The 18995-nt window shown below is 41.0% G+C and overlaps 1 protein-coding gene across 2 annotated transcripts in view; it reads left to right on the forward strand.

Moving 5' to 3' along the window:
• The window catches only part of LOC128697519 (kynurenine/alpha-aminoadipate aminotransferase, mitochondrial-like), a 43045-nt gene that overhangs the window by 10966 nt on the left and 13084 nt on the right, over positions 1-18995 (forward strand). For both annotated transcript variants that reach the window (XM_070093992.1, XM_053789269.2), the window contains exons 6-7: positions 8091-8240; positions 14506-14685. In XM_070093992.1, the coding sequence (XP_069950093.1) occupies positions 8091-8240; positions 14506-14685 (330 nt within the window). The remainder of the gene's footprint in view (positions 1-8090; positions 8241-14505; positions 14686-18995) is intronic.

An 18995-nucleotide genomic window follows, 5' to 3' on the forward strand; every position in this document is an offset into this window, starting at 1 on the left:
TCAAGAACATGCATTTAAAAAAATAATAATAACATTACACTTATCTTTACTGAAGACTTATGCGTGGATGGAAGATGGGAGGAGGGGATAGGAGGAAGGTGTACACTATTGTTTGGAAGGAGAATCTCCTTCCATTAGGACTTTAGGTAGCAAGTCCTTATCTGGGGTTACTTCCCTTCTTCTTTTAATGCCACTGGGAACAACTTGAGAGTCACTGGACCCCTGTCGCACAAAATATCCGTCCAGAGGTCTTTTTCTGGCGTTTCTTTAAGATTTCCCTGAAGTGGGACACAACACTGTCATTGTATATGTTGCAGATATGGCTTGTTTCAGCTTGGTCAGGGTGATACTTTTAAACAAAACTTTGCAACTCATTCCACATTCCACACATGTCCTTAATCACTGAAGAAGGCACCTCATCCACTCCCTCTTCCTCCTCCTCTGAAGCAAGTTCCTCGGCTGTGGTCTGATGCTGTTCCAGTTGAAGCTCTTACAGTTCGTCAGTGGTTAGCTCTTCTCTGTGGTCCTCCACCAACTCTTCCACATCCCCGTCACTCACTTTATTTACCAAAGGGCTTGCACTAGCTTTCCTTGGGTCCATGATGACTTATTTAGCAGATGCAAGCACAAAAACAATGGATTATTATGAAATGTATTGTATGAACTCGCGGGGTGATGGTCACGTGTTGGTAAACAATGGCACACTGAGGGTGAATGGCGTGGGAGACTGACTTGGTGTGCGCGGTGACGAGTGGACGGGTACCGGACGGTCGCCGAAACACGTGTCTTTTCATGAAATTTGAGGCTAAATTTTTCCGAAAAAAACTTGCCGAAGGTCGAATTTCACGAAAGTCGAGGCTGCCGAAACTCAGGGGTTCACTGTACTTGCAACATCTGCCACATTGCTCCCCTATCCACTCAATCATATGCCTTTTCTAAATCCATAAATGCAAAAAACTTCCCTACCTTTATCTAAATACTGTTCACATATATGCTTCAATGTAAACACTTGAACTACACATCCCCTACCCACTCTAAAACCTCCTTGCTCATCCACAATCCTACATTCTGTCTTACCTCTAATTCTTTCAATTATAACCCTACCGTACACTTTTCCTGGTATACTCAGTAAACTTATTCCTCTATAATTTTTACAATCTCTTTTGTCACCCTTCCCTTTATATAAAGGAACTATATATGCTCTCTGCCAATCCCTAGGTACCTTCCCCTCTTTCATACATTTATTAAACAAAAATACCATTCACTCCAACACTATATCCCCCCCTGCTTTTAACATTTCTGTCATGATCCCGTCAGTTCCAGCTGCTTTACCCCCTTTCATTCTACGTAATGCCTCGCGCACCTCCCCCATACTCACATCCTGTTCTTCTTCAATCCTAAAAGATGGTATACCTCCCTGGCCAGTGCATGAAATTACCGCCTCCCTTCGTCAACATTTAAAAGTTCCTCAAAATATTCTCGCCATCTACCCAGTACCTCCATCTCCCCATCTACTACTCCCCTACTCTGTTTTTATCTGACAAACCCATTCATTCCTTAGGCTTTCTTAACTTGTTTAACTCACTCCAATTTTTTTTCTTATTTTCATTAAACTTTCTTGACAGTGCCTCTCCCACTCTATCATCTGCTCTCCTTTTGCACTCTCTCACCACTCACTTCACCTTTCTTTTACTCTCGATATACTCTACTCTTTTTATAACACTTCTGCTTTGTAAAAACTTCTCATAAGCTAACTTTTTTTCTTTTATCACACCCTTTACTTCATCATTCCACCAATCACTCCCCTTTCCTCCTGCACGCACCCTCCTATAACCACAAACTTCTGTCCCACATTCTAATATTGCATTTTTAAAACTATTCCAACCCTCTTCAACCACCCCACTACTTATACTTGCACCAGCCCACCTTTCTGCCAATAGTTGCTTATATCTCACCTGAACTTCCTCCTTCCTTAGTTTATACACTTTCACCTCCCTCTTACTTGTTGCCATTTTCCTCTTTTCCCATCTACCTCTTACTCCAACTGTAGCTACAACTAAATAATGATCCGATATATGAGTTGCCCCTCTATAAACGTGTACATCCTGGAGTCTACCCATCAACCTTTTATCCACCAATACATAATCTAACAAACTACTTTCATTACGTGCTATATCAAACCTTGTATATTTATTTATCCTCTTCTTCATAAAATATGTATTACTTATTATTACCAAACCTCTTTCTACACATAGCTCAATTAAAGGCTCCCCATTTTCATTTATCCCTGGCACCCCAAATTTACCTACTACTCTCTCCACAACATTTTTGCCCACTTTAGCATTAAAATCCTCACCCACCATTACTCTCACACTTGGTTCAAAACTCCCCATGCATTCACTCAACATTTCCCAAAATCTCTCTTTCTCTCTCTCTCTCTCTACACTTCTCTCTTCTCCAGGTACATATACACTTTTTTTTTTTTTTTTTTTTTTTCTTCAACAAGTCAGTCGTCTCCCACCGAGGCAGGGTGACCCAAAAAAGAAAGAAAATCCCCAAAAAGAAAATACTTTCATCATCATTCAACACTTTCACCTCACTCACACATTATCACTGCTTTTGCAGAGGTGCTCAGGATACAACAGTTTAGAAGCATATACGTATAAAGATACACAACATATCCCTCCAAACTGCCAATATCCCAAACCACTCCTTTAAAGTGCAGGCATTGTACTTCCCATTTCCAGGACTCAAGTCCGACTATATGAAAATAACCGGTTTCCCTGAATCCCTTCACTAAATATTACCCTGCTCACACTCCAACAGATCATCAGGTCCCAAGTATCATTTGTCTCCATTCACTCCTATCTAACACGCTCATGCACGCTTGCTGGAAGTCCAAGCCCCTCGCCCACAAAACCTCCTTTACCCCCACTTTCCAACCCTTTCGAGGACGACCCCTACCCCTCTTTCCTTCCCCTATAGATTTATATGCTTTCCATGTCATTCTACTTTGATCCATTCTCTCTAAATGACCAAACCACCTCAACAACCCCTCTTCTGCCCTCTGACTAATGCTTTTATTAACTCCACACCTTCTCCTAATTTCCACACTCCGAATTTTCTGCATAATATTTACACCACACATTGCCCTTAGACAGGACATCTCCACTGCCTCCAACCGTCTCCTCGCTGCTGCATTTACCACCCAAGCTTCACATCCATATAAGAGTGTTCGTACTACTATACTTTCATACATTCCCTTCTTTGCCTCCATAGATAACGTTTTTTGACTCCACATATACCTCAACGCACCACTCACCTTTTTTCCCTCATCAATTCTATGATTAACCTCATCCTTCATAAATCCATCTGCCGACACGTCAACTCCCAAGTATCTGAAAACATTCACTTCTTCCATACTCCTCCTCCCCAATTTGATATCCAATTTTTCTTTATTTAAATCATTTGATACCCTCATCACCTTACTCTTTTCTATGTTCACTTTCAACTTTCTACCTTTACACACATTCTCAAACTCATCCACTAACCTTTGCAATTTTTCTTTAGAATCTCCCATAAGCACAGTATCATCAGCAAAAAGTAACTGTGTCAATTCCCATTTTGAAATTGATTCCCCATAATTTAATCCCACCCCTCTCCCGAACACCCTAGCATTTACTTCTTTTACAACCCCATCTATAAATATATTAAACAACCATGGTGACATTACACATCCCTGTCTAAGACCTACTTTTACCGGGAAGTATTCTCCCTCTCTTCTACACACCCTAACCTGAGCCTCACTATCCTCATAAAAGCTCTTTACAGCATTTAGTAACTTACCACCTATAAACTTGCAACATCTGCCACATTGCTCCTCTATCCACTCTATCATATGCCTTGTCTAAATCTATAAATGCAATAAAAACTTCCCTACCTTTATCTAAATACTGTTCACATATATGCTTCAATGTAAACACTTGATCTACACATCCCCTACCCACTCTGAAGCCTCCTTGCTCATCCGCAATTCTACATTCTGTCTTACCTCTAATTCTTTCAATTATAACCCTACTGTATACTTTTCCTGGTATACTCAGTAAACTTATTCCTCTATAATTTTTACAATCTCTTTTGTCCCCTTTCCCTTTATATAAAGGGACTATACATGCTCTCTGCCAATCCCTAGGTACCTTCCCCTCTTTCATACATTTATTAAACAAAAGTACCAACTACTCCAACACTATATCCCCCCCTGCTTTTAACATTTCTGTCATGATCCCATCAGTTCCAGCTGCTTTACCCCCTTTCATTCTACGTAATGCCTCACGTACCTCCACCACACTTACATTCTGCTCTTCTTCACTCCTAAAAGATGGTATACCTCCCTGGCCAGTGCATGAAATTACCGCCTCCCTTTCTTCCTCAACATTTAAAAGTTCCTCAAAATATTCTCGCCATCTACCTAATACCTCCTTCTCCCCATCTACTAACTCCCCTACTCTGTTTTTAATGGAGAAATCCATACTCTCCCTAGGCTTTCTTAACTTGTTTAACTCACTCCAAAATTTTTTCTTATTTTCATTAAAATTTCTTGACAGTGCCTCTCCCACTCTTTCATCTGCTCTCCTTACGCACTCTCTCACCACTCTCTTCACCTTTCTTTTACTCTCCATATACTCTGCTCTTCTTAAAACACTTCTGCTTTGTAAAAACCTCTCGTAAGCTACCTTTTTCTCTTTTATCACACCCTTTACTTCATCATTCCACCAATCACTCCTCTTTCCTCCTGCCCCCACCCTCCTATAACCACAAACTTCTGCCCCACATTCTCATACTGTATTTTTAAAACTATTCCAACCCTCTTCAACCCCCCCACTACTCATCTTTGCACTAGTCCACCTTTCTGCCAATAGTCGCTTATATCTCGCCCGAACTTCCTCCTCCCTTAGTTTATACACTTTCACCTCCCTCTTACTTGTTGTTGCCACCTTCCTCTTTTCCCATCTACCTTTTACTCTAACTGTAGCTACAACTAAATAATGATCTGATATATCAGTTGCCCCTCTATAAACATGTACATCCTGGAGCCTACCCATCAACCTTTTATCCACCAATACATAATCTAACAAACTACTTTCATTACGTGCTACATCATACCTTGTATATTTATTTATCCTCTTTTTCATAAAATATGTATTACTTATTACCAAATTTCTTTCTACACATAGCTCAATTAAAGGCTCCCCATTTACATTTACCCCTGGCACCCCAGATTTACCTACTACTCCCTCCATAACATTTTTACCCACTTTAGCATTGAAATCCCCAACCACCATTACTCTCACACTTGATTCAAAACTCCCCATGCATTCACTCAACATTTCCCAGAATCTCTCTCTCTCCTCTACACTTCTCTCTTCTCCAGGTGCATACACGCTTACTATAACCCACTTTTCACATCCAATCTTTATTTTACTCCACATAATCCTTGAACTTATGCATTTGTAGTCCCTCTTTTCCTGCCATAGCTTATCCTTCAACATTATTGCTACTCCTTTAGCTCTAACTCTATTTGAAACCCCTGACCTAATCCCATTTATTCCTCTCCATTGAAACTCTCCCACCCCCTTCAGCTTTGTTTCACTTAAAGCCAGGACATCCAGCTTCTTCTCATTCATAACATCCACAATCATCTCTTTCTTATCATTTGCACAACATCCACACACATTCAGACTTCCCACTTTGACAATTTTCTTCTTCTTATTCTTTTTAGTAATCTTTACAGGAAAAGGGGTTACTAGCCCATTGTTCCCGGCATTTTAGTTGACTTTTACAACACGCATGGCTTACGGAGGAAAGATTCTTATTCCACTTCCCCATGGATATAAAAGGAAAAGTAATAAGACCAAGAACTATTAAGATAAAATCAAAGAAAACTCAGATGAGTGTGTATAAATAAACGTGTACATGTATGTGTAGTGTGACCTAAGTGTAAGTAGAAGTAGCAAGACGTACCTGTAATCTTGCATGTTTATGAGACAGACAAAAGACACCAGCAATCCTACCATCATGTAAAACAATTACAGGCTTTCATTTTACACTCACTTGGCAGGACGGTAGTACCTCCCTGGGTGGTTGCTGTCTACCAACCTACTACTGTATAACCCACTTTTCACATCCAACCTCTATTTTACTCCACATAATCCTTGAATTAATACAGTTCTAGTCCCTCTTTTCCTGCTATAGCCTATCCTTCAACATTATTGCTACTCCTTTAGCTCTAACTCTATTTGAAACCCCTAACCTAATCCCATTTATTCCTCTCCACTGAAACTCTCCCTTCTCATTCATAACATCCACAATCATCTCTTTCTTATCATTTGCACAACTTCCATGCACATTCAGACTTCCCACTTTGACAATTCTCTTCTTATTCTTTTTAGTAGTTATTACAGGAAAAGGGGTTACTAGCCCATTGTTCCCGGCATTTTAGTTGACTTTTACAACACTTACAGAGGAAAGATTCTTATTCCACTTTCCCATAGATATAAAAGGAAAAGTAATAAGACCAAGAACTATTAAGATAAAATCAAAGAAAACTCAGATGAGTGTGTATAAATAAACACGTACATGTATGTGTAGTGTGACCTAAGTGTAAGTGAAAGTAGCAAGATGTACCTGTAATCTTGCATATTTATGAGACAGACAAAAGACACCAGCAATCCTACCATCATGTAAAACAATTACAGGCTTTTGTTTTACACTCACTTGGCAGGACAGTAGTACCTCCCTGGGTGGTTGCTGTCTACCAACCATGGGGAAGTGGAACAGAATTCTTCCTCCGTAACCCATGCGTGTTGTAAGAGGCGACTAAAATGCCGGGAGCAAGGGGCTATTAACCCCTTCTCCTGTACAGATTACTAAATTTTAAAAGAAAAACTTTCGTTTTTCTTTTTAAATTTAGTAATTTGTTCAGGAGAAGGGGTTAATAGCCCCAAAAAGAAAATCTTTCGTTTTTCTTTTTGGGCCACCCTGCCTTGGTGGGATACAGCCAGATTGTTGAAAAAAAAAGTATATATTTATACATATATATATATTTTTTTTAACAAGTCGGCCATCTCCCACTGAGGCAGGGTGGCCCAAAAAGAAAGAAAATCCCCAAAAAGAAAATACTTTCATCATCATTCAACATTTTCACCTCACTCACACATAATCACCATTTTTGCAGAGGTGCTCAGAATACAACAGTTTAGAAGCATATACGTATGAAGATACACAACATATCCCTCTAAACTGCCAATATCCCAAACCCCTCCTTTATATATAGATAAGTTTTTGTCCTTCAATCCTAATAATAATTAATATTGTTTAATATATGAGTACATGCTGGCCCAAGGTTTATGTTTTCAGAGTAATTTTATAACCCCTAGACAGCAGTGTGAGCAGGCTTTAGGAGCCAGGAACGTTTTATTTAAGTTACGACATCGAAGTCCGTAACAGAGCCCAAGCAGTCTTCAGTATGTGAGAAGACAGTATGGTTTGTCTTATCTGTTAGCAATACAGTATATTAAGTATTTAAGAATTTATAATTACCCAGTAAGCTGCTAGGTTTGATAATCATCATTAGTAGAATGTTCTTCTGCAGTACTGGTGCTCAGCTAGGCCTGCCAGCTAATTACTATTGCCCACACCAGGCTAAATTGCCTTTCCACTCATGAGCAAGTGAAAACATGTTGCTGTAAATGCTGGTGCCACATACTACGGGTTATTACTTAAATAATGTCTAGTTTGTAAGTCATTAATTCATAAGATACATTTCAGGGCCTCCCCTGATTTCCTTGTATTTACTCTTGATTTGTGCAAGACAGTATTTTTAATAAATTAACAATAGATGTATTTCAAGAGTGCAGTATCCCCCATTCAGTAGAGGCACATCTGTACACAACAGTATAGTACTTGTTTTAACATGGAGATGATCAGATTATTATGTAAAGGATTGTAAATCACAATAAACATTAATATGCCATTGTTGTGATTGATTCCATGCATTTATCACACATTAAAATTGTATTTTTTTATATTAGGTATTATACATCAATCCAAATGCTTGTAATCCTACTGGAGTGTCCTGCACTGAGGAACGACGTCGGGAGATTTATAAAATTGCATCAGAATATAATCTCATCATTCTTGAAGATGACCCATATTATTTTGTACAGTTTGGAGGTATGAAGGTAAGCTATACAATAATTAAAAGGTTATTTTCCAAGACAATAAATTAGGTTACAAAGGCAGGTTTACAGTGATTATTTCTTCAGTGGAAAAGCCCTTACCTATGTAGTGTATTTTAGGCTTATAAAAGCTAGAGCCAATATTAATGATAAACAATGGAAAAAAATATATTGCACCAACTGAATGTATGTATATAAAGGATTGGATGTGTAACACATACAAAAATATTTATACAACATTTAAGGTCAGTTCAAAAAGATTAAAAAAGTAATAATGAGATAATGTTGTAATACTGTATACTAGTGCCTGTGCTCTGAAGGATGGGCAGGGATATTACTGTTTGTTATAAGGTCATTGGAATTGTAATATTTGCACACTTTTGGCAATACTGATACTGAATGAATTTTTTTTTTTTTTTTTTTTGGGTCACCATACCTTGGTGGGAGACATCCACCATGGTAAAAAAAATAAAAAAGCAAAATTATTGATTTCTAAGTTTTGTGATGGTTGATGTACAAGTTGTTATGAACATGAGGAGATAAGCGAATTTCTCGTGTATTTATTTATTTGTAACTACAGAGCAGAGCTAAGGTCGTGGTGTCCTGTCATTGGTATTTGGTTTATCAGATACTGTAATTTGTGAAACTTTCCAGTGGTTGTAGGGACTTCCTACATCCTTTTCTTATTTATACCTTTTTGTAGTAGTAGGATTAATTTTTGTTCTGATTGTACAGTGTGTACTCACCTATTTGTACTCACCTATTTGTGGTTGCAGGGGTCGAGTCCTAGCTCCTGGCCCCGCCTCTTCACCGGTTGCTACTAGGCCCTCTCTCTCCCCGCTCCATGAGCTTTATCAAACCTCGTCTTAAAACTGTGTATGGTTCCTGCCTCCACTACGTCATTTTCTAGGCTATTCCACTGCCTTACAACTCTATGACTGAAGAAATACTTCCTACTATCTCTCTGACTCATTTGTGTCTTCAACTTCCAATTGTGGCCTCTTGTTTCTGTGTCCCCTCCCTGGAACATCCTGTCTTTGTCCACCTTGTCTATTCCACGCAGTATTTTATATGTCGTTATCATGTCTCCCCTGACCCTCCTGTCCTCCAGTGTGGTCAGGCCGATTTCCCTTAATCTTTCCTCATAGGACATTCCCCTTAGCTCTGGAACTAACCTTGTCGCAAACCTTTGTACTTTCTCTAGTTTCTTGACGTGCTTTATCAAGTGCGGGTTCCAAACAGGTGCTGCATACTCCAGTATGGGCCTGACATACACGGTGTACAGTGTCTTGAATGATTCCTTACTAAGGTATCGGAATGCTGTTCTCAGGTTTGCCAGGCGCCCATATGCTGCAGCAGTTATCTGATTGATGTGTGCTTCCGGAGACATGCTCGGTGTTATACTCACCCCAAGATCTTTCTCCTTGAGTGAGGTTTGCAGTCTTTGGCCACCTAGCCTATGCTCTGTCTGTGGTCTTCTGTGCCCCTCCCCCATCTTCATGACTTTGCATTTGGCAGGATTAAATTCGAGAAGCCATTTGCTGGACCAGGTGTCCAGTCTGTCCAGGTCTCTTTGAAGTCCTGCCTGGTCCTCATCAGATTTAATTCTCCTCATTAACTTCACATCATCTGCAAACAGGGACACTTCTGAGTCTAGCCCTTCCGTCATGTCGTTCACATATATCAAAAATAGCACTGGTCCTAGGACCGACCCCTGTGGGACCCCGCTCGTCACAGGTGCCCACTGTGATACATCATTACGTACCATGACTCGTTGTTGCCTCCCTGTCAGGTATTCTCTGATCCATTGCAGTGCCCTTCCTGTTATATGCGCCTGATGCTCTAGCTTCTGCACTAATCTCTTGTGAGGAACTGTGTCAAAGGCCTTCTTGCAGTCCAAGAAGATGCAATCAACCCACCCCTCTCTCTCTTGTCTTACTTCTGTTATTTTATCATAAAACTCCAGAAGGTTTGTGACACAGGATTTGCCTTCCGTGAATCCGTGCTGGTTGGCATTTATACTCCTGTTCCGTTCCAGGTGCTCCACCACTCTCCTCCTGATAATCTTCTCCATAATTTTGCATACTATACACGTCAATGACACAGGTCTATAGTTTAGTGCCTCTTTTCTGTCTCCTTTTTTAAAAATGGGAACTACATTTGCCGTCTTCCATACCTCAGGTAGTTGCCCAGTTTCCAGGGATGTGTTGAAGATTGTGGTAAGTGGCACGCACAACATATCTGCTCCCTCTCTAAGGACCCACGGGGAGATGTTGTCTGGTCCCATTGCCTTTGAGGTATCGATGTCCCTTAGCAGTTTCTTCACCTCCTCCTCATCTGTATGTATGTCGTCCAACACTTGTTGGTGTATTCCTTGCTGGTGTCCCCGTCTGGTCTGTCCCCCCAGAGTGCTTCCTGTCTCTACTGTAAATACTTCCTTAAATCTCTTGTTTAGCTCCTCACATACCTCTTGATCGTTTCTTGTGAGTTCTCCACCTTCTTTCCTCAGCCTTATCACCTGGTCCTTGACTGTTGTCTTCCTCCTAATGTGGCTATACAGCAGTTTCGGGTCAGATTTGACTTTCGATGCTATGTCGTTTTCATACTGTCGCTGGGCCTCCCTCCTTATCTGTGCATACTCGTTTCTGGCTCTTCTACTAATCTCCTTGTTTTCCTGGGTCCTATGCCTCCTGTACCTTTTCCATTCTCTGTTGCACTTAGTTTTTGCCTCCCTACACCTTCGGGTAAACCAAGGACTCGTTTTGGTCTTCCTATTATTTCCGTTTCCCTTGGGAACAAAACTTTCCTCTGCCTCCTTGCACTTTGTTGCCACATATTCCATCATCTCGTTTACTGATTTTCCTACCATTTCTCTGTCCCACTGAACCTCCTGCAGGAAGTTTCTCATACCTGTGTAGTCCCCCCTTTTATAGTTTGGCCTGTCCCCTTCAGTTCCTGTTACCTTCTCCACTTGTAACTCTACTATATAGTCAAAACTCAGAACCACATGATCGCTAACTCCAAGGGGCCTCTCATAAGTGATGTCCTCAATGTCTGAACTGCTCAGGGTGAACACAAGATCCAGTCTTGCTGGCTCATCCTCCCCTCTCTCTCTGGTTGTGTCCCTGACATGTTGATGCATGAGGTTTCCAAGTACCACATCCATCATCTTGGCTCTCCATGTTTCGGGACCCCCATGTGGCTCCAGGTTTTCCCAGTCGATCTCCCTGTGGTTGAAATCGCCCATTACCAGTAACTTTGCTCTGCTCGAGTGAGCTCTTCTTGCCACCTCAGCCAGTGTGTCCACCATCACCCTGTTGTTTTCTTCGTACTCCTCTCTTGGCCTCCTGCAGTTCTGTGGTGGGTTATACATCACTCCAATGACTACTTTATGTTCTCCGGACTGAATTGTACCTACAATGTAGTCTCTTTCTCCAATCATGGCCATGCCTTCCATTTCCTCAAATCCCCATCGGTGTTTTATGAGCAGTGCAACCCCTCCTCCCCCTCTACTCCTTCTATCTTTCCTCAGGATCTGATATCCTGTTGGGAAGATTGTGTCTGTTATTGTCTCAGCGAGTTTTGTTTCTGTGACTGCTATGATGTCTGGGGATTTTTCACTGATTCTTTCATTCCACTCCTCATGTTTATTCATTATTCCATCCGCGTTTGTGTACCAAACCTTTAGTTTCTTTTCTATCATTGTGGTCATGCAAGAATATTGGGGTTGGGGGAGCGAGAGCCTTGGTGGGGGCCTATATGGGGCTGTGGTGTAGGTGGGGTTTGTGTTGATGGGGGTGGGGTCAGAATGCCCATAAGGGACAGCTGTTGGGGTGAGGTTTGTGATATGGGGATTGGTGGCAGAGGGAACAGTGAGTGGGTTGTAGTATAGGTTGCTCAGTTGCGTTGGGAATGTCGCGGGTGGAGTCTTTTGGTGGGAGATTCTGTGGGGTGTGTTTGCCCTACCTCCTGTGTCTGGGTCCTGCTCATTTTCATTGCTTCTCGTTCCTCCTTGCGTCTCTGTACCCTCTCTTTCAGTGTAGTCCTTTCTTCTTGTGTTCTGTCGCGGTCGAGGTATACTCTCTGGTACCCCTCTTTGTCCCTCAGTCTTGCTTTCTCTTGCAGAATCCTGGTTCGAACTGATTCTTCCTTGAAAGTTACTCTGACAGGCCGTATCCTTCCACTCGCAAACCACCCAATTCTCTGAAAATTTGTCACCTGGGTCATATTGCCCTCCCCTATTGTCTTCATGATGCCTTCAATCATTTTTTTCTCCTCCTGTTTTATTTCTTCAAAGTTGGCCCCCTTGGCTTCTTGGAGCCCGTACACAAAAACTGACCTCGCCCTTTCCTCCTCCCACTGAGTCTCCATCTGCGTCCTCTGAGGCATTTTATTTCCTTCCATTGACATGTTCTTGCCTTCAGTCCCTGTCATATCTGAAACTTCTATTCTCAGTGGACTGTCTCTCCTGACCAGCTGTCCCTTGCTACTGCAGTTGGCTGTTAGAATCTCTGCATATAGCATACCTTCATTGTCTTCGGACCTGTCGTTTGATCTTAGTGTGCTCGTCGTCTTTTCCCTGGCCCCACGTGGGTCTGATAGGGCCTTCATGTTCGGCATGTCTCCGTTGTTGCTTACCATCCCCTTGTCTGCGCCTGACTTTGAATTTCCTGATGTCACACCTGAATTGTCATTTGTCTCTCTAATTTGTTTCAGGCTTTGCAGTTTCTCTTCTAAGCACTGTATCCTAGCTTCTGCTGCTAAGACCTGTACTTCCCACTTCCTGCACTCTTCAGCTATCCGCTCCTCCATTTTCTTACCAAGCTCTACTATCTTCCTTCCCCACTCTTCCTCCCTTTTTTGGAGCTCTAGCTCCCAGTCTTTCCTCCCTGGTTCGTCCACCAGATCTCTGGGTTTCCGTCCTCTAAGGCCACCCATTTTTTTTTTTTTTTTTTTTTTTTTTTTTTATTTTTTATTACCCCAGACAGAAGGCTAGAGGAGGGAGAGGGTGTGGGGGAGAGAGAGAGAGGGTAGAAAGAGGGAGAGAGAGGAGAGAGAAAGGGTAGAAAGAGGGAGAGAGAGGAGAGAGTATGGGGGTGAGGGATAAGACCAAGGGGGAGGGAGAGAAATGTGAGGGGGGAGAGAAAGGGTAGAGAGAGGGAGAAAGAGAGGGAGAGGGAGAGGGAGAGAAAGAGAGAGAGAGGGAGAAAGGAGGGAAGAAGGCTATGAGAGAGAGAAACGCGAGGGAGGGAAAAGGTAAGAGGTCTGTGGGGGAGGCAGTCAAATTCCAAGGATCAGCTGTGTGTACTCACCTAGTTGTGGTTTCGGGGTCGAGACCCAGCTCCTGGCCCCGAGTGTGTATGTGTGCGCGCGCGTGTGTGTGTGTGTGAGCACGTCAGTTGTTTGTATGTCCCAGAAATACAATTCACTTCTGTGTATCCGTAATACTAATGAGATACCACTAACACTGAGAGTAGTTCTAATTATAATACTAGCGTGTGTTAACAAGTCATTCTTTCACCCAGTTATGTACTACCTTTTACTACATGTGTAGAGGAGGGAGAGGGTGTGGGGGAGAGAGAGAAAGGGTAGAAAGAGGGAGAGAGAGGAGAGAGAAAGGGTAGAAAGAGGGAGAGAGAGGAGAGAGTATGGGGGTGAGGGATAAGACCAAGGGGGAGAGAGAGAAATGTGAGGGGGAGAGAAAGGGTAGAGAGAGGGAGAAAGAGAGGGAGAGGGAGAGAAAGAGAGAGGGAGAAAGGAGGGAAAGAGGGTATTGAGAGGGAGAAACGCGTGGGGAGAAACGTGTGTGGGGGGGGGGAATTGCAGGAGTCAGGTCACAGCTCCTGGCTCTACCAGGTACTGTGTGGTATGATTGTATGCAAATACATATTATATGATTGTGTCTGTTTATATACTTCCATTTATTTTGTATTTTTTATTTTATTAACACATCAGCCATTTCCCACCAAGGCAGGGTGGCCTGTAAAAGAAAAACTTTCATCTTCATTCACTCCATCACTGTCTTGCCAGAGGCATGCTTACACTACAGTTGTAAAACTGCAACATTAACACCCCTCCTTCAGAGTGCCAGCACTGTACTTCCCATCTCCAGGAATCAAATCTGGCCTGCCAGTTTCCCAGAATCCCTTCATAACTGTTACCCTGCTTACACTCATTTATTTATGACTATGAAAACCATAATGCAGTATTTGGATATTTTCTGTATATGCAAGTAAGTGTTTTAGTAACACAGCACATTTTCTTTCAGGACTTTTCTCCAAGTTTTCTCAGTATGGATACTGATGGACGAGTATTAAGATTTGACTCCTTTTCTAAAATTTTGAGCTCTGGACTTAGAATAGGCTATGTCACAGGACCAAAGCCACTTATTGAAAGGATTGTACTACATGCACAGGTTTCTGTTCTACATGCTCCGGCCATGTCACAGGTCAGTGTTTAACCCTTTAACCCTTTCAGTATTGCGACCTCTGCTCGCAAATTTGCTCACAGGGTCGAAGAATTTAAAAAAAAAAATTATCTTATGAAATGATATAAATCTTTTTCCAAAGGTAATGAAACCAAAAGTATGAGATTTGATGGAAAACTTATGGAATTATGCTCTTGCAAAGTTAGCAGTCTTGGTGATATTTGCGCTTCTGCAATTTTGCCCACTTTATGCTCCATTTTTGGCAATTCCATTGTTCCAGTCAACCATTCTATTTGTTCTCATTCTATTGAATGAGTACAAAAAACTGCCCATTTACCTATTTTAACTACCCAAGTGATCAGAAATTGGTAATTTGGCCAATTTCACACAAAATTCAAAAATTGCCTATCTCAAAATAAGGTCAAGAATAAACAATGTAGACATTCCTGGTAGTAAATATACATTTTCTCTGCTCCTCAGTCATGTCTCCAGGCCCCCCTTACATTACATTACTGTAATAATTGTATAAATAATGTCATTGCATTCCTAAATGTGTATTAGACTAGCCAGTGGGATGTGTATTGGACGAACTCTGGAATATCGGCAAAAATAGAATATTTCTGCTTCTTTGAGCTCAATTTCAAGCTACTTTCAGTCCTGAAACTAATCAGTCATCTGTATTTCTGTAATATTTCTTCCACTCTATCAAATGAAACGAAGAAACCGAGAATACAACCATAAAAACCATACGAAAATACTGTACACCACAAAATTGCTGATTTAAACCAAAAAAAAGTAATTTTTTTTTCTCATTATGCACTGTGTGTTGTGACACTTTTTTTACATAATGCACACTTACCATATACATTCATTCTCTCATATCTAGGCTGAAATTTACCACTCACAGCTTATCTGAGTGAGCTGAGCTCATGTTGTTGTACTTCGGGATTGACACTGGCTTGAAAGCTGCGATACAATGGGGCCGACACTGATAAGGTTAATGTGAAATTTCTTTTTTTTTTTTTTTAGGAATTATCTATAGATGAACAAAACAGAATATTTTTTGTTTTTACACAGTTCAGTTTTATTGTCTGAGAGTACATAGTTATTGTCCTTTGGCTTATTTCTAAGCCTGGTCATATCTAAGGTATATTAGCACACTTAGACTGCCACAGTAAGAGTGAGTAAGTACAGTACCTCTTAACCCTTTCAGGGTTTCTGACATACTAGTGCGGCTTACGCACCAGGGTTTTTGATGTACTAGTACACCTAAATTCTAGCGCCCTCAAATCTAGTGAGAGAAAGCTGGTAGGCCTACATATGACAGAATGGGTCTATGTGGTCAGTGTGCGCAGTATAAAAAAATCCTGCAGAACACAGTGCGTAATGAGAAAAAAAAACTTTGACAATGTTTTTGGTTTAAAACAGCGACTTTGCACTGTATTTTCGTATGGTATTTATTGTTGTATTCTAGTTGTCCTGGTCTCATTTTATAGAATGGAAGACATATTACAGAAATTGAGATGATTTTGACTGGTTTTACATTGAAAAGTACCTTGAAATTTAGCTCAAAGTAGCAGAAATCTTTGATTTTTGCCAAAGTTCAAAAGTAAACAAATCATGCTACGCATCCAATACACGTCAACTGGTGAGTCTAATATTCTTTCACAAGTGCGCTGATATTATTTATACCATTTCTACACTAATGCAGTAGTCTGCTTAACAGTAAATCTATTTTTGTGAGAATAAAAATTCAAAGTGGAAAGCAAAAGAATGTAAGAGGGGAATGGGGACATGACTAATGAACAGAGCAAATGTTATTTTAGTGCCAGGAATGTCTTTCTTGTTTATTCTGGACCCTATTTGGAAATTGGCATCTTTTGAAATTTGTGTGAAATTGGCAAAATTGCTAAATTCTGACCACTTTATTGGATAGTTGAAATCAGTAAATAGGTGGTTTCTTGTACTCATTCGATAGAAAAAATGGAGTTCTAGCGAAATAGTTATGATTTTTGTCGACTAGTACACTGGAATTGGCCAAAAATAGGGCTCAAAGGGGGCAAAATCGCCGATGCGTAAACATCGTCGAGACCGCTAACTTCGTGAGAGCATAATTCCGTAAGTTTTCCATCAAATTTCATACTTTTGGTGTCATTATGATCAGGAATAGATTCTCTATCTTTTCATAATTTTTTTTTTTTTTTTTTTGAAAATTTGTCGACCCTGAGAACATGTCTGGGAGAGGGCCTGTCGACCCTGAAAGGGTTAAATGGTACTGTACCTATTCACTGCTGGTGAATAGGGGATGTATATGTAAGGAAACTTGCCAATAATAATTAATAATAATTAATAATAATTAATAAGATTCTAAAGAAAAATTGCAAAGGTTAGTGGATGAGTTTGGGAATGTGTGTAAAGGTAGAAAGTTGAAAGTGAATATAGAAAAGAGTAAGGTGATGAGGGTATCAAATGATTTAAATAAAGAAAAATTGGATATCAAATTGGGGAGGAGGAGTATGGAAGAAGTGAATGTTTTCAGATACTTGGGAGTTGACGTGTCGGCGGATGGATTTATGAAGGATGAGGTTAATCATAGAATTGATGAAGGAAAAAAGGTGAGTGGTGCGTTGAGGTATATGTGGAGTCAAAAAACGTTATCTATGGAGGCAAAGAAGGGAATGTATGAAAGTATAGTAGTACCAACACTCTTATATGGGTGTGAAGCTTGGGTGGTAAATGCAGCAGCGAGGAGACGGTTGGAGGCAGTGGAGATGTCCTGTTTAAGGGCAATGTGTGGTGTAAATATTATGCAGAAAATTTGGAGTGTGGAAATTAGGAAAATGTGTGGAGTTAATAAAAGTATTAGTCAGGGCAGAAGAGGGGTTGTTGAGGTGATTTGGTCATTTAGAGAGAATGGATCAAAGTAGAATGACATGGAAAGCAAATAAATCTATAGGGGAAGGAAGGCGGGGTAGGGGTCGTCCTCGAAAGGGTTGGAGAGAAGGGGTAAAGGAGGTTTTGTGGGCAAGGGGCTTGGACTTCCAGCAAGCATGCGTGAGCGTGTTAGATAGGAATGAATGGAGACGAATGGTACTTGGGACCTGATGATCTGTTGGAGTGTGTGACCAGGGTAATATTTAGTGAAGGGATTCAGGGAAACCGGTTATTTTCATATAGTCGGACTTGAGTCCTGGAAATGGGAAGTACAATGCCTGCACTTTAAAGGAGGGGTTTGGGATATTGGCAGTTTGGAGGGATATGTTGTGTATCTTTATATGTGTATGCTTCTAAACTGTTGTATTCTGAGCACCTCTGCAAAAACAGTGGTAATGTGTGAGTGAGGTGAAAGTGTTGAATGATGATGAAACTATTTTCTTTTTGGGGATTTTCTTTCTTTTTTGGGTCACCCTGCCTCGGTGGGAGACGGCCGACTTGTTGATAAAAAAAATAATAATAATAGTAATTATGCAGAGAATTTGTAGTTTTGAGACAGGATTACTAAAAGTATTAACCAGAGAGCTGAGTAGGGGTTGTAGAGGTGATTTGGACATTTAGAGAGAATGGAGCAAAATAGGATGACTTGGAGGGTGTATAAATCTGTAGTGGAGGGAAAGTGGGGTAGGAGTTGCCCTAGGAAAGGTTGGAGGGGGTAAAGGAGATTTTGTATGTGAGGGGCTTGGGCATCCAGCAGGCATTTTTTGAGTGTGCTCGATAGGAAGGACTGAGTGGAGGTGAGTAGTTTTTATGACTTGACATTCTGTTTGAGTGTGAGTAAGGTAACATTTATGAAGGGGTTCAGGGAAACCAGTTAGCTGGACTTGAGTCCTGTAGGTGGGAAGTACAGTGCCTGCACTCTGAAGGAAGGTTGGGGATATTTGCAGTTTGGAGGGGCATCTGAACTGTAGCATCAGTGTGGCTCTGGCAAGACAGTGGTTAGTGTGAGTGATGGTGAAAGTGTTTCTTCTTTTTCAGATCATTCTGCCTCGGTGGGAGATAGCCAGTGTGTTAACCCTTTGACTGTCGAAGGGCCAAATCCTGAAGTTGTTTCTGGTGTCGCAAAATATTCGAAAAAAAAAAAATTATTTTTTCTTATGAAAATGTTAAGATTATTTTTCTGATTGTTTTAGTCCCAAAAAAAAATTTTTCCCATCAGTACTTACCGAGATATAGAGTCCTGAAGTTTGCTGAAATTGATCTGCTGGCGGCAACAGCGGCGACTGCCGCTCACCCGGTAAACTTTTATTTACTTGTATTCGATGGTTTCTTGTTTTTTTCACTATTTTATTTTTTCACATAACTTTTGTGGCCTGTGAGACCAAATTATTGTGCAA

The sequence above is a fragment of the Cherax quadricarinatus genome, chromosome 44 (assembly GCF_038502225.1).
Source record: "Cherax quadricarinatus isolate ZL_2023a chromosome 44, ASM3850222v1, whole genome shotgun sequence".
Classification (NCBI taxonomy): domain Eukaryota; kingdom Metazoa; phylum Arthropoda; class Malacostraca; order Decapoda; family Parastacidae; genus Cherax; species Cherax quadricarinatus.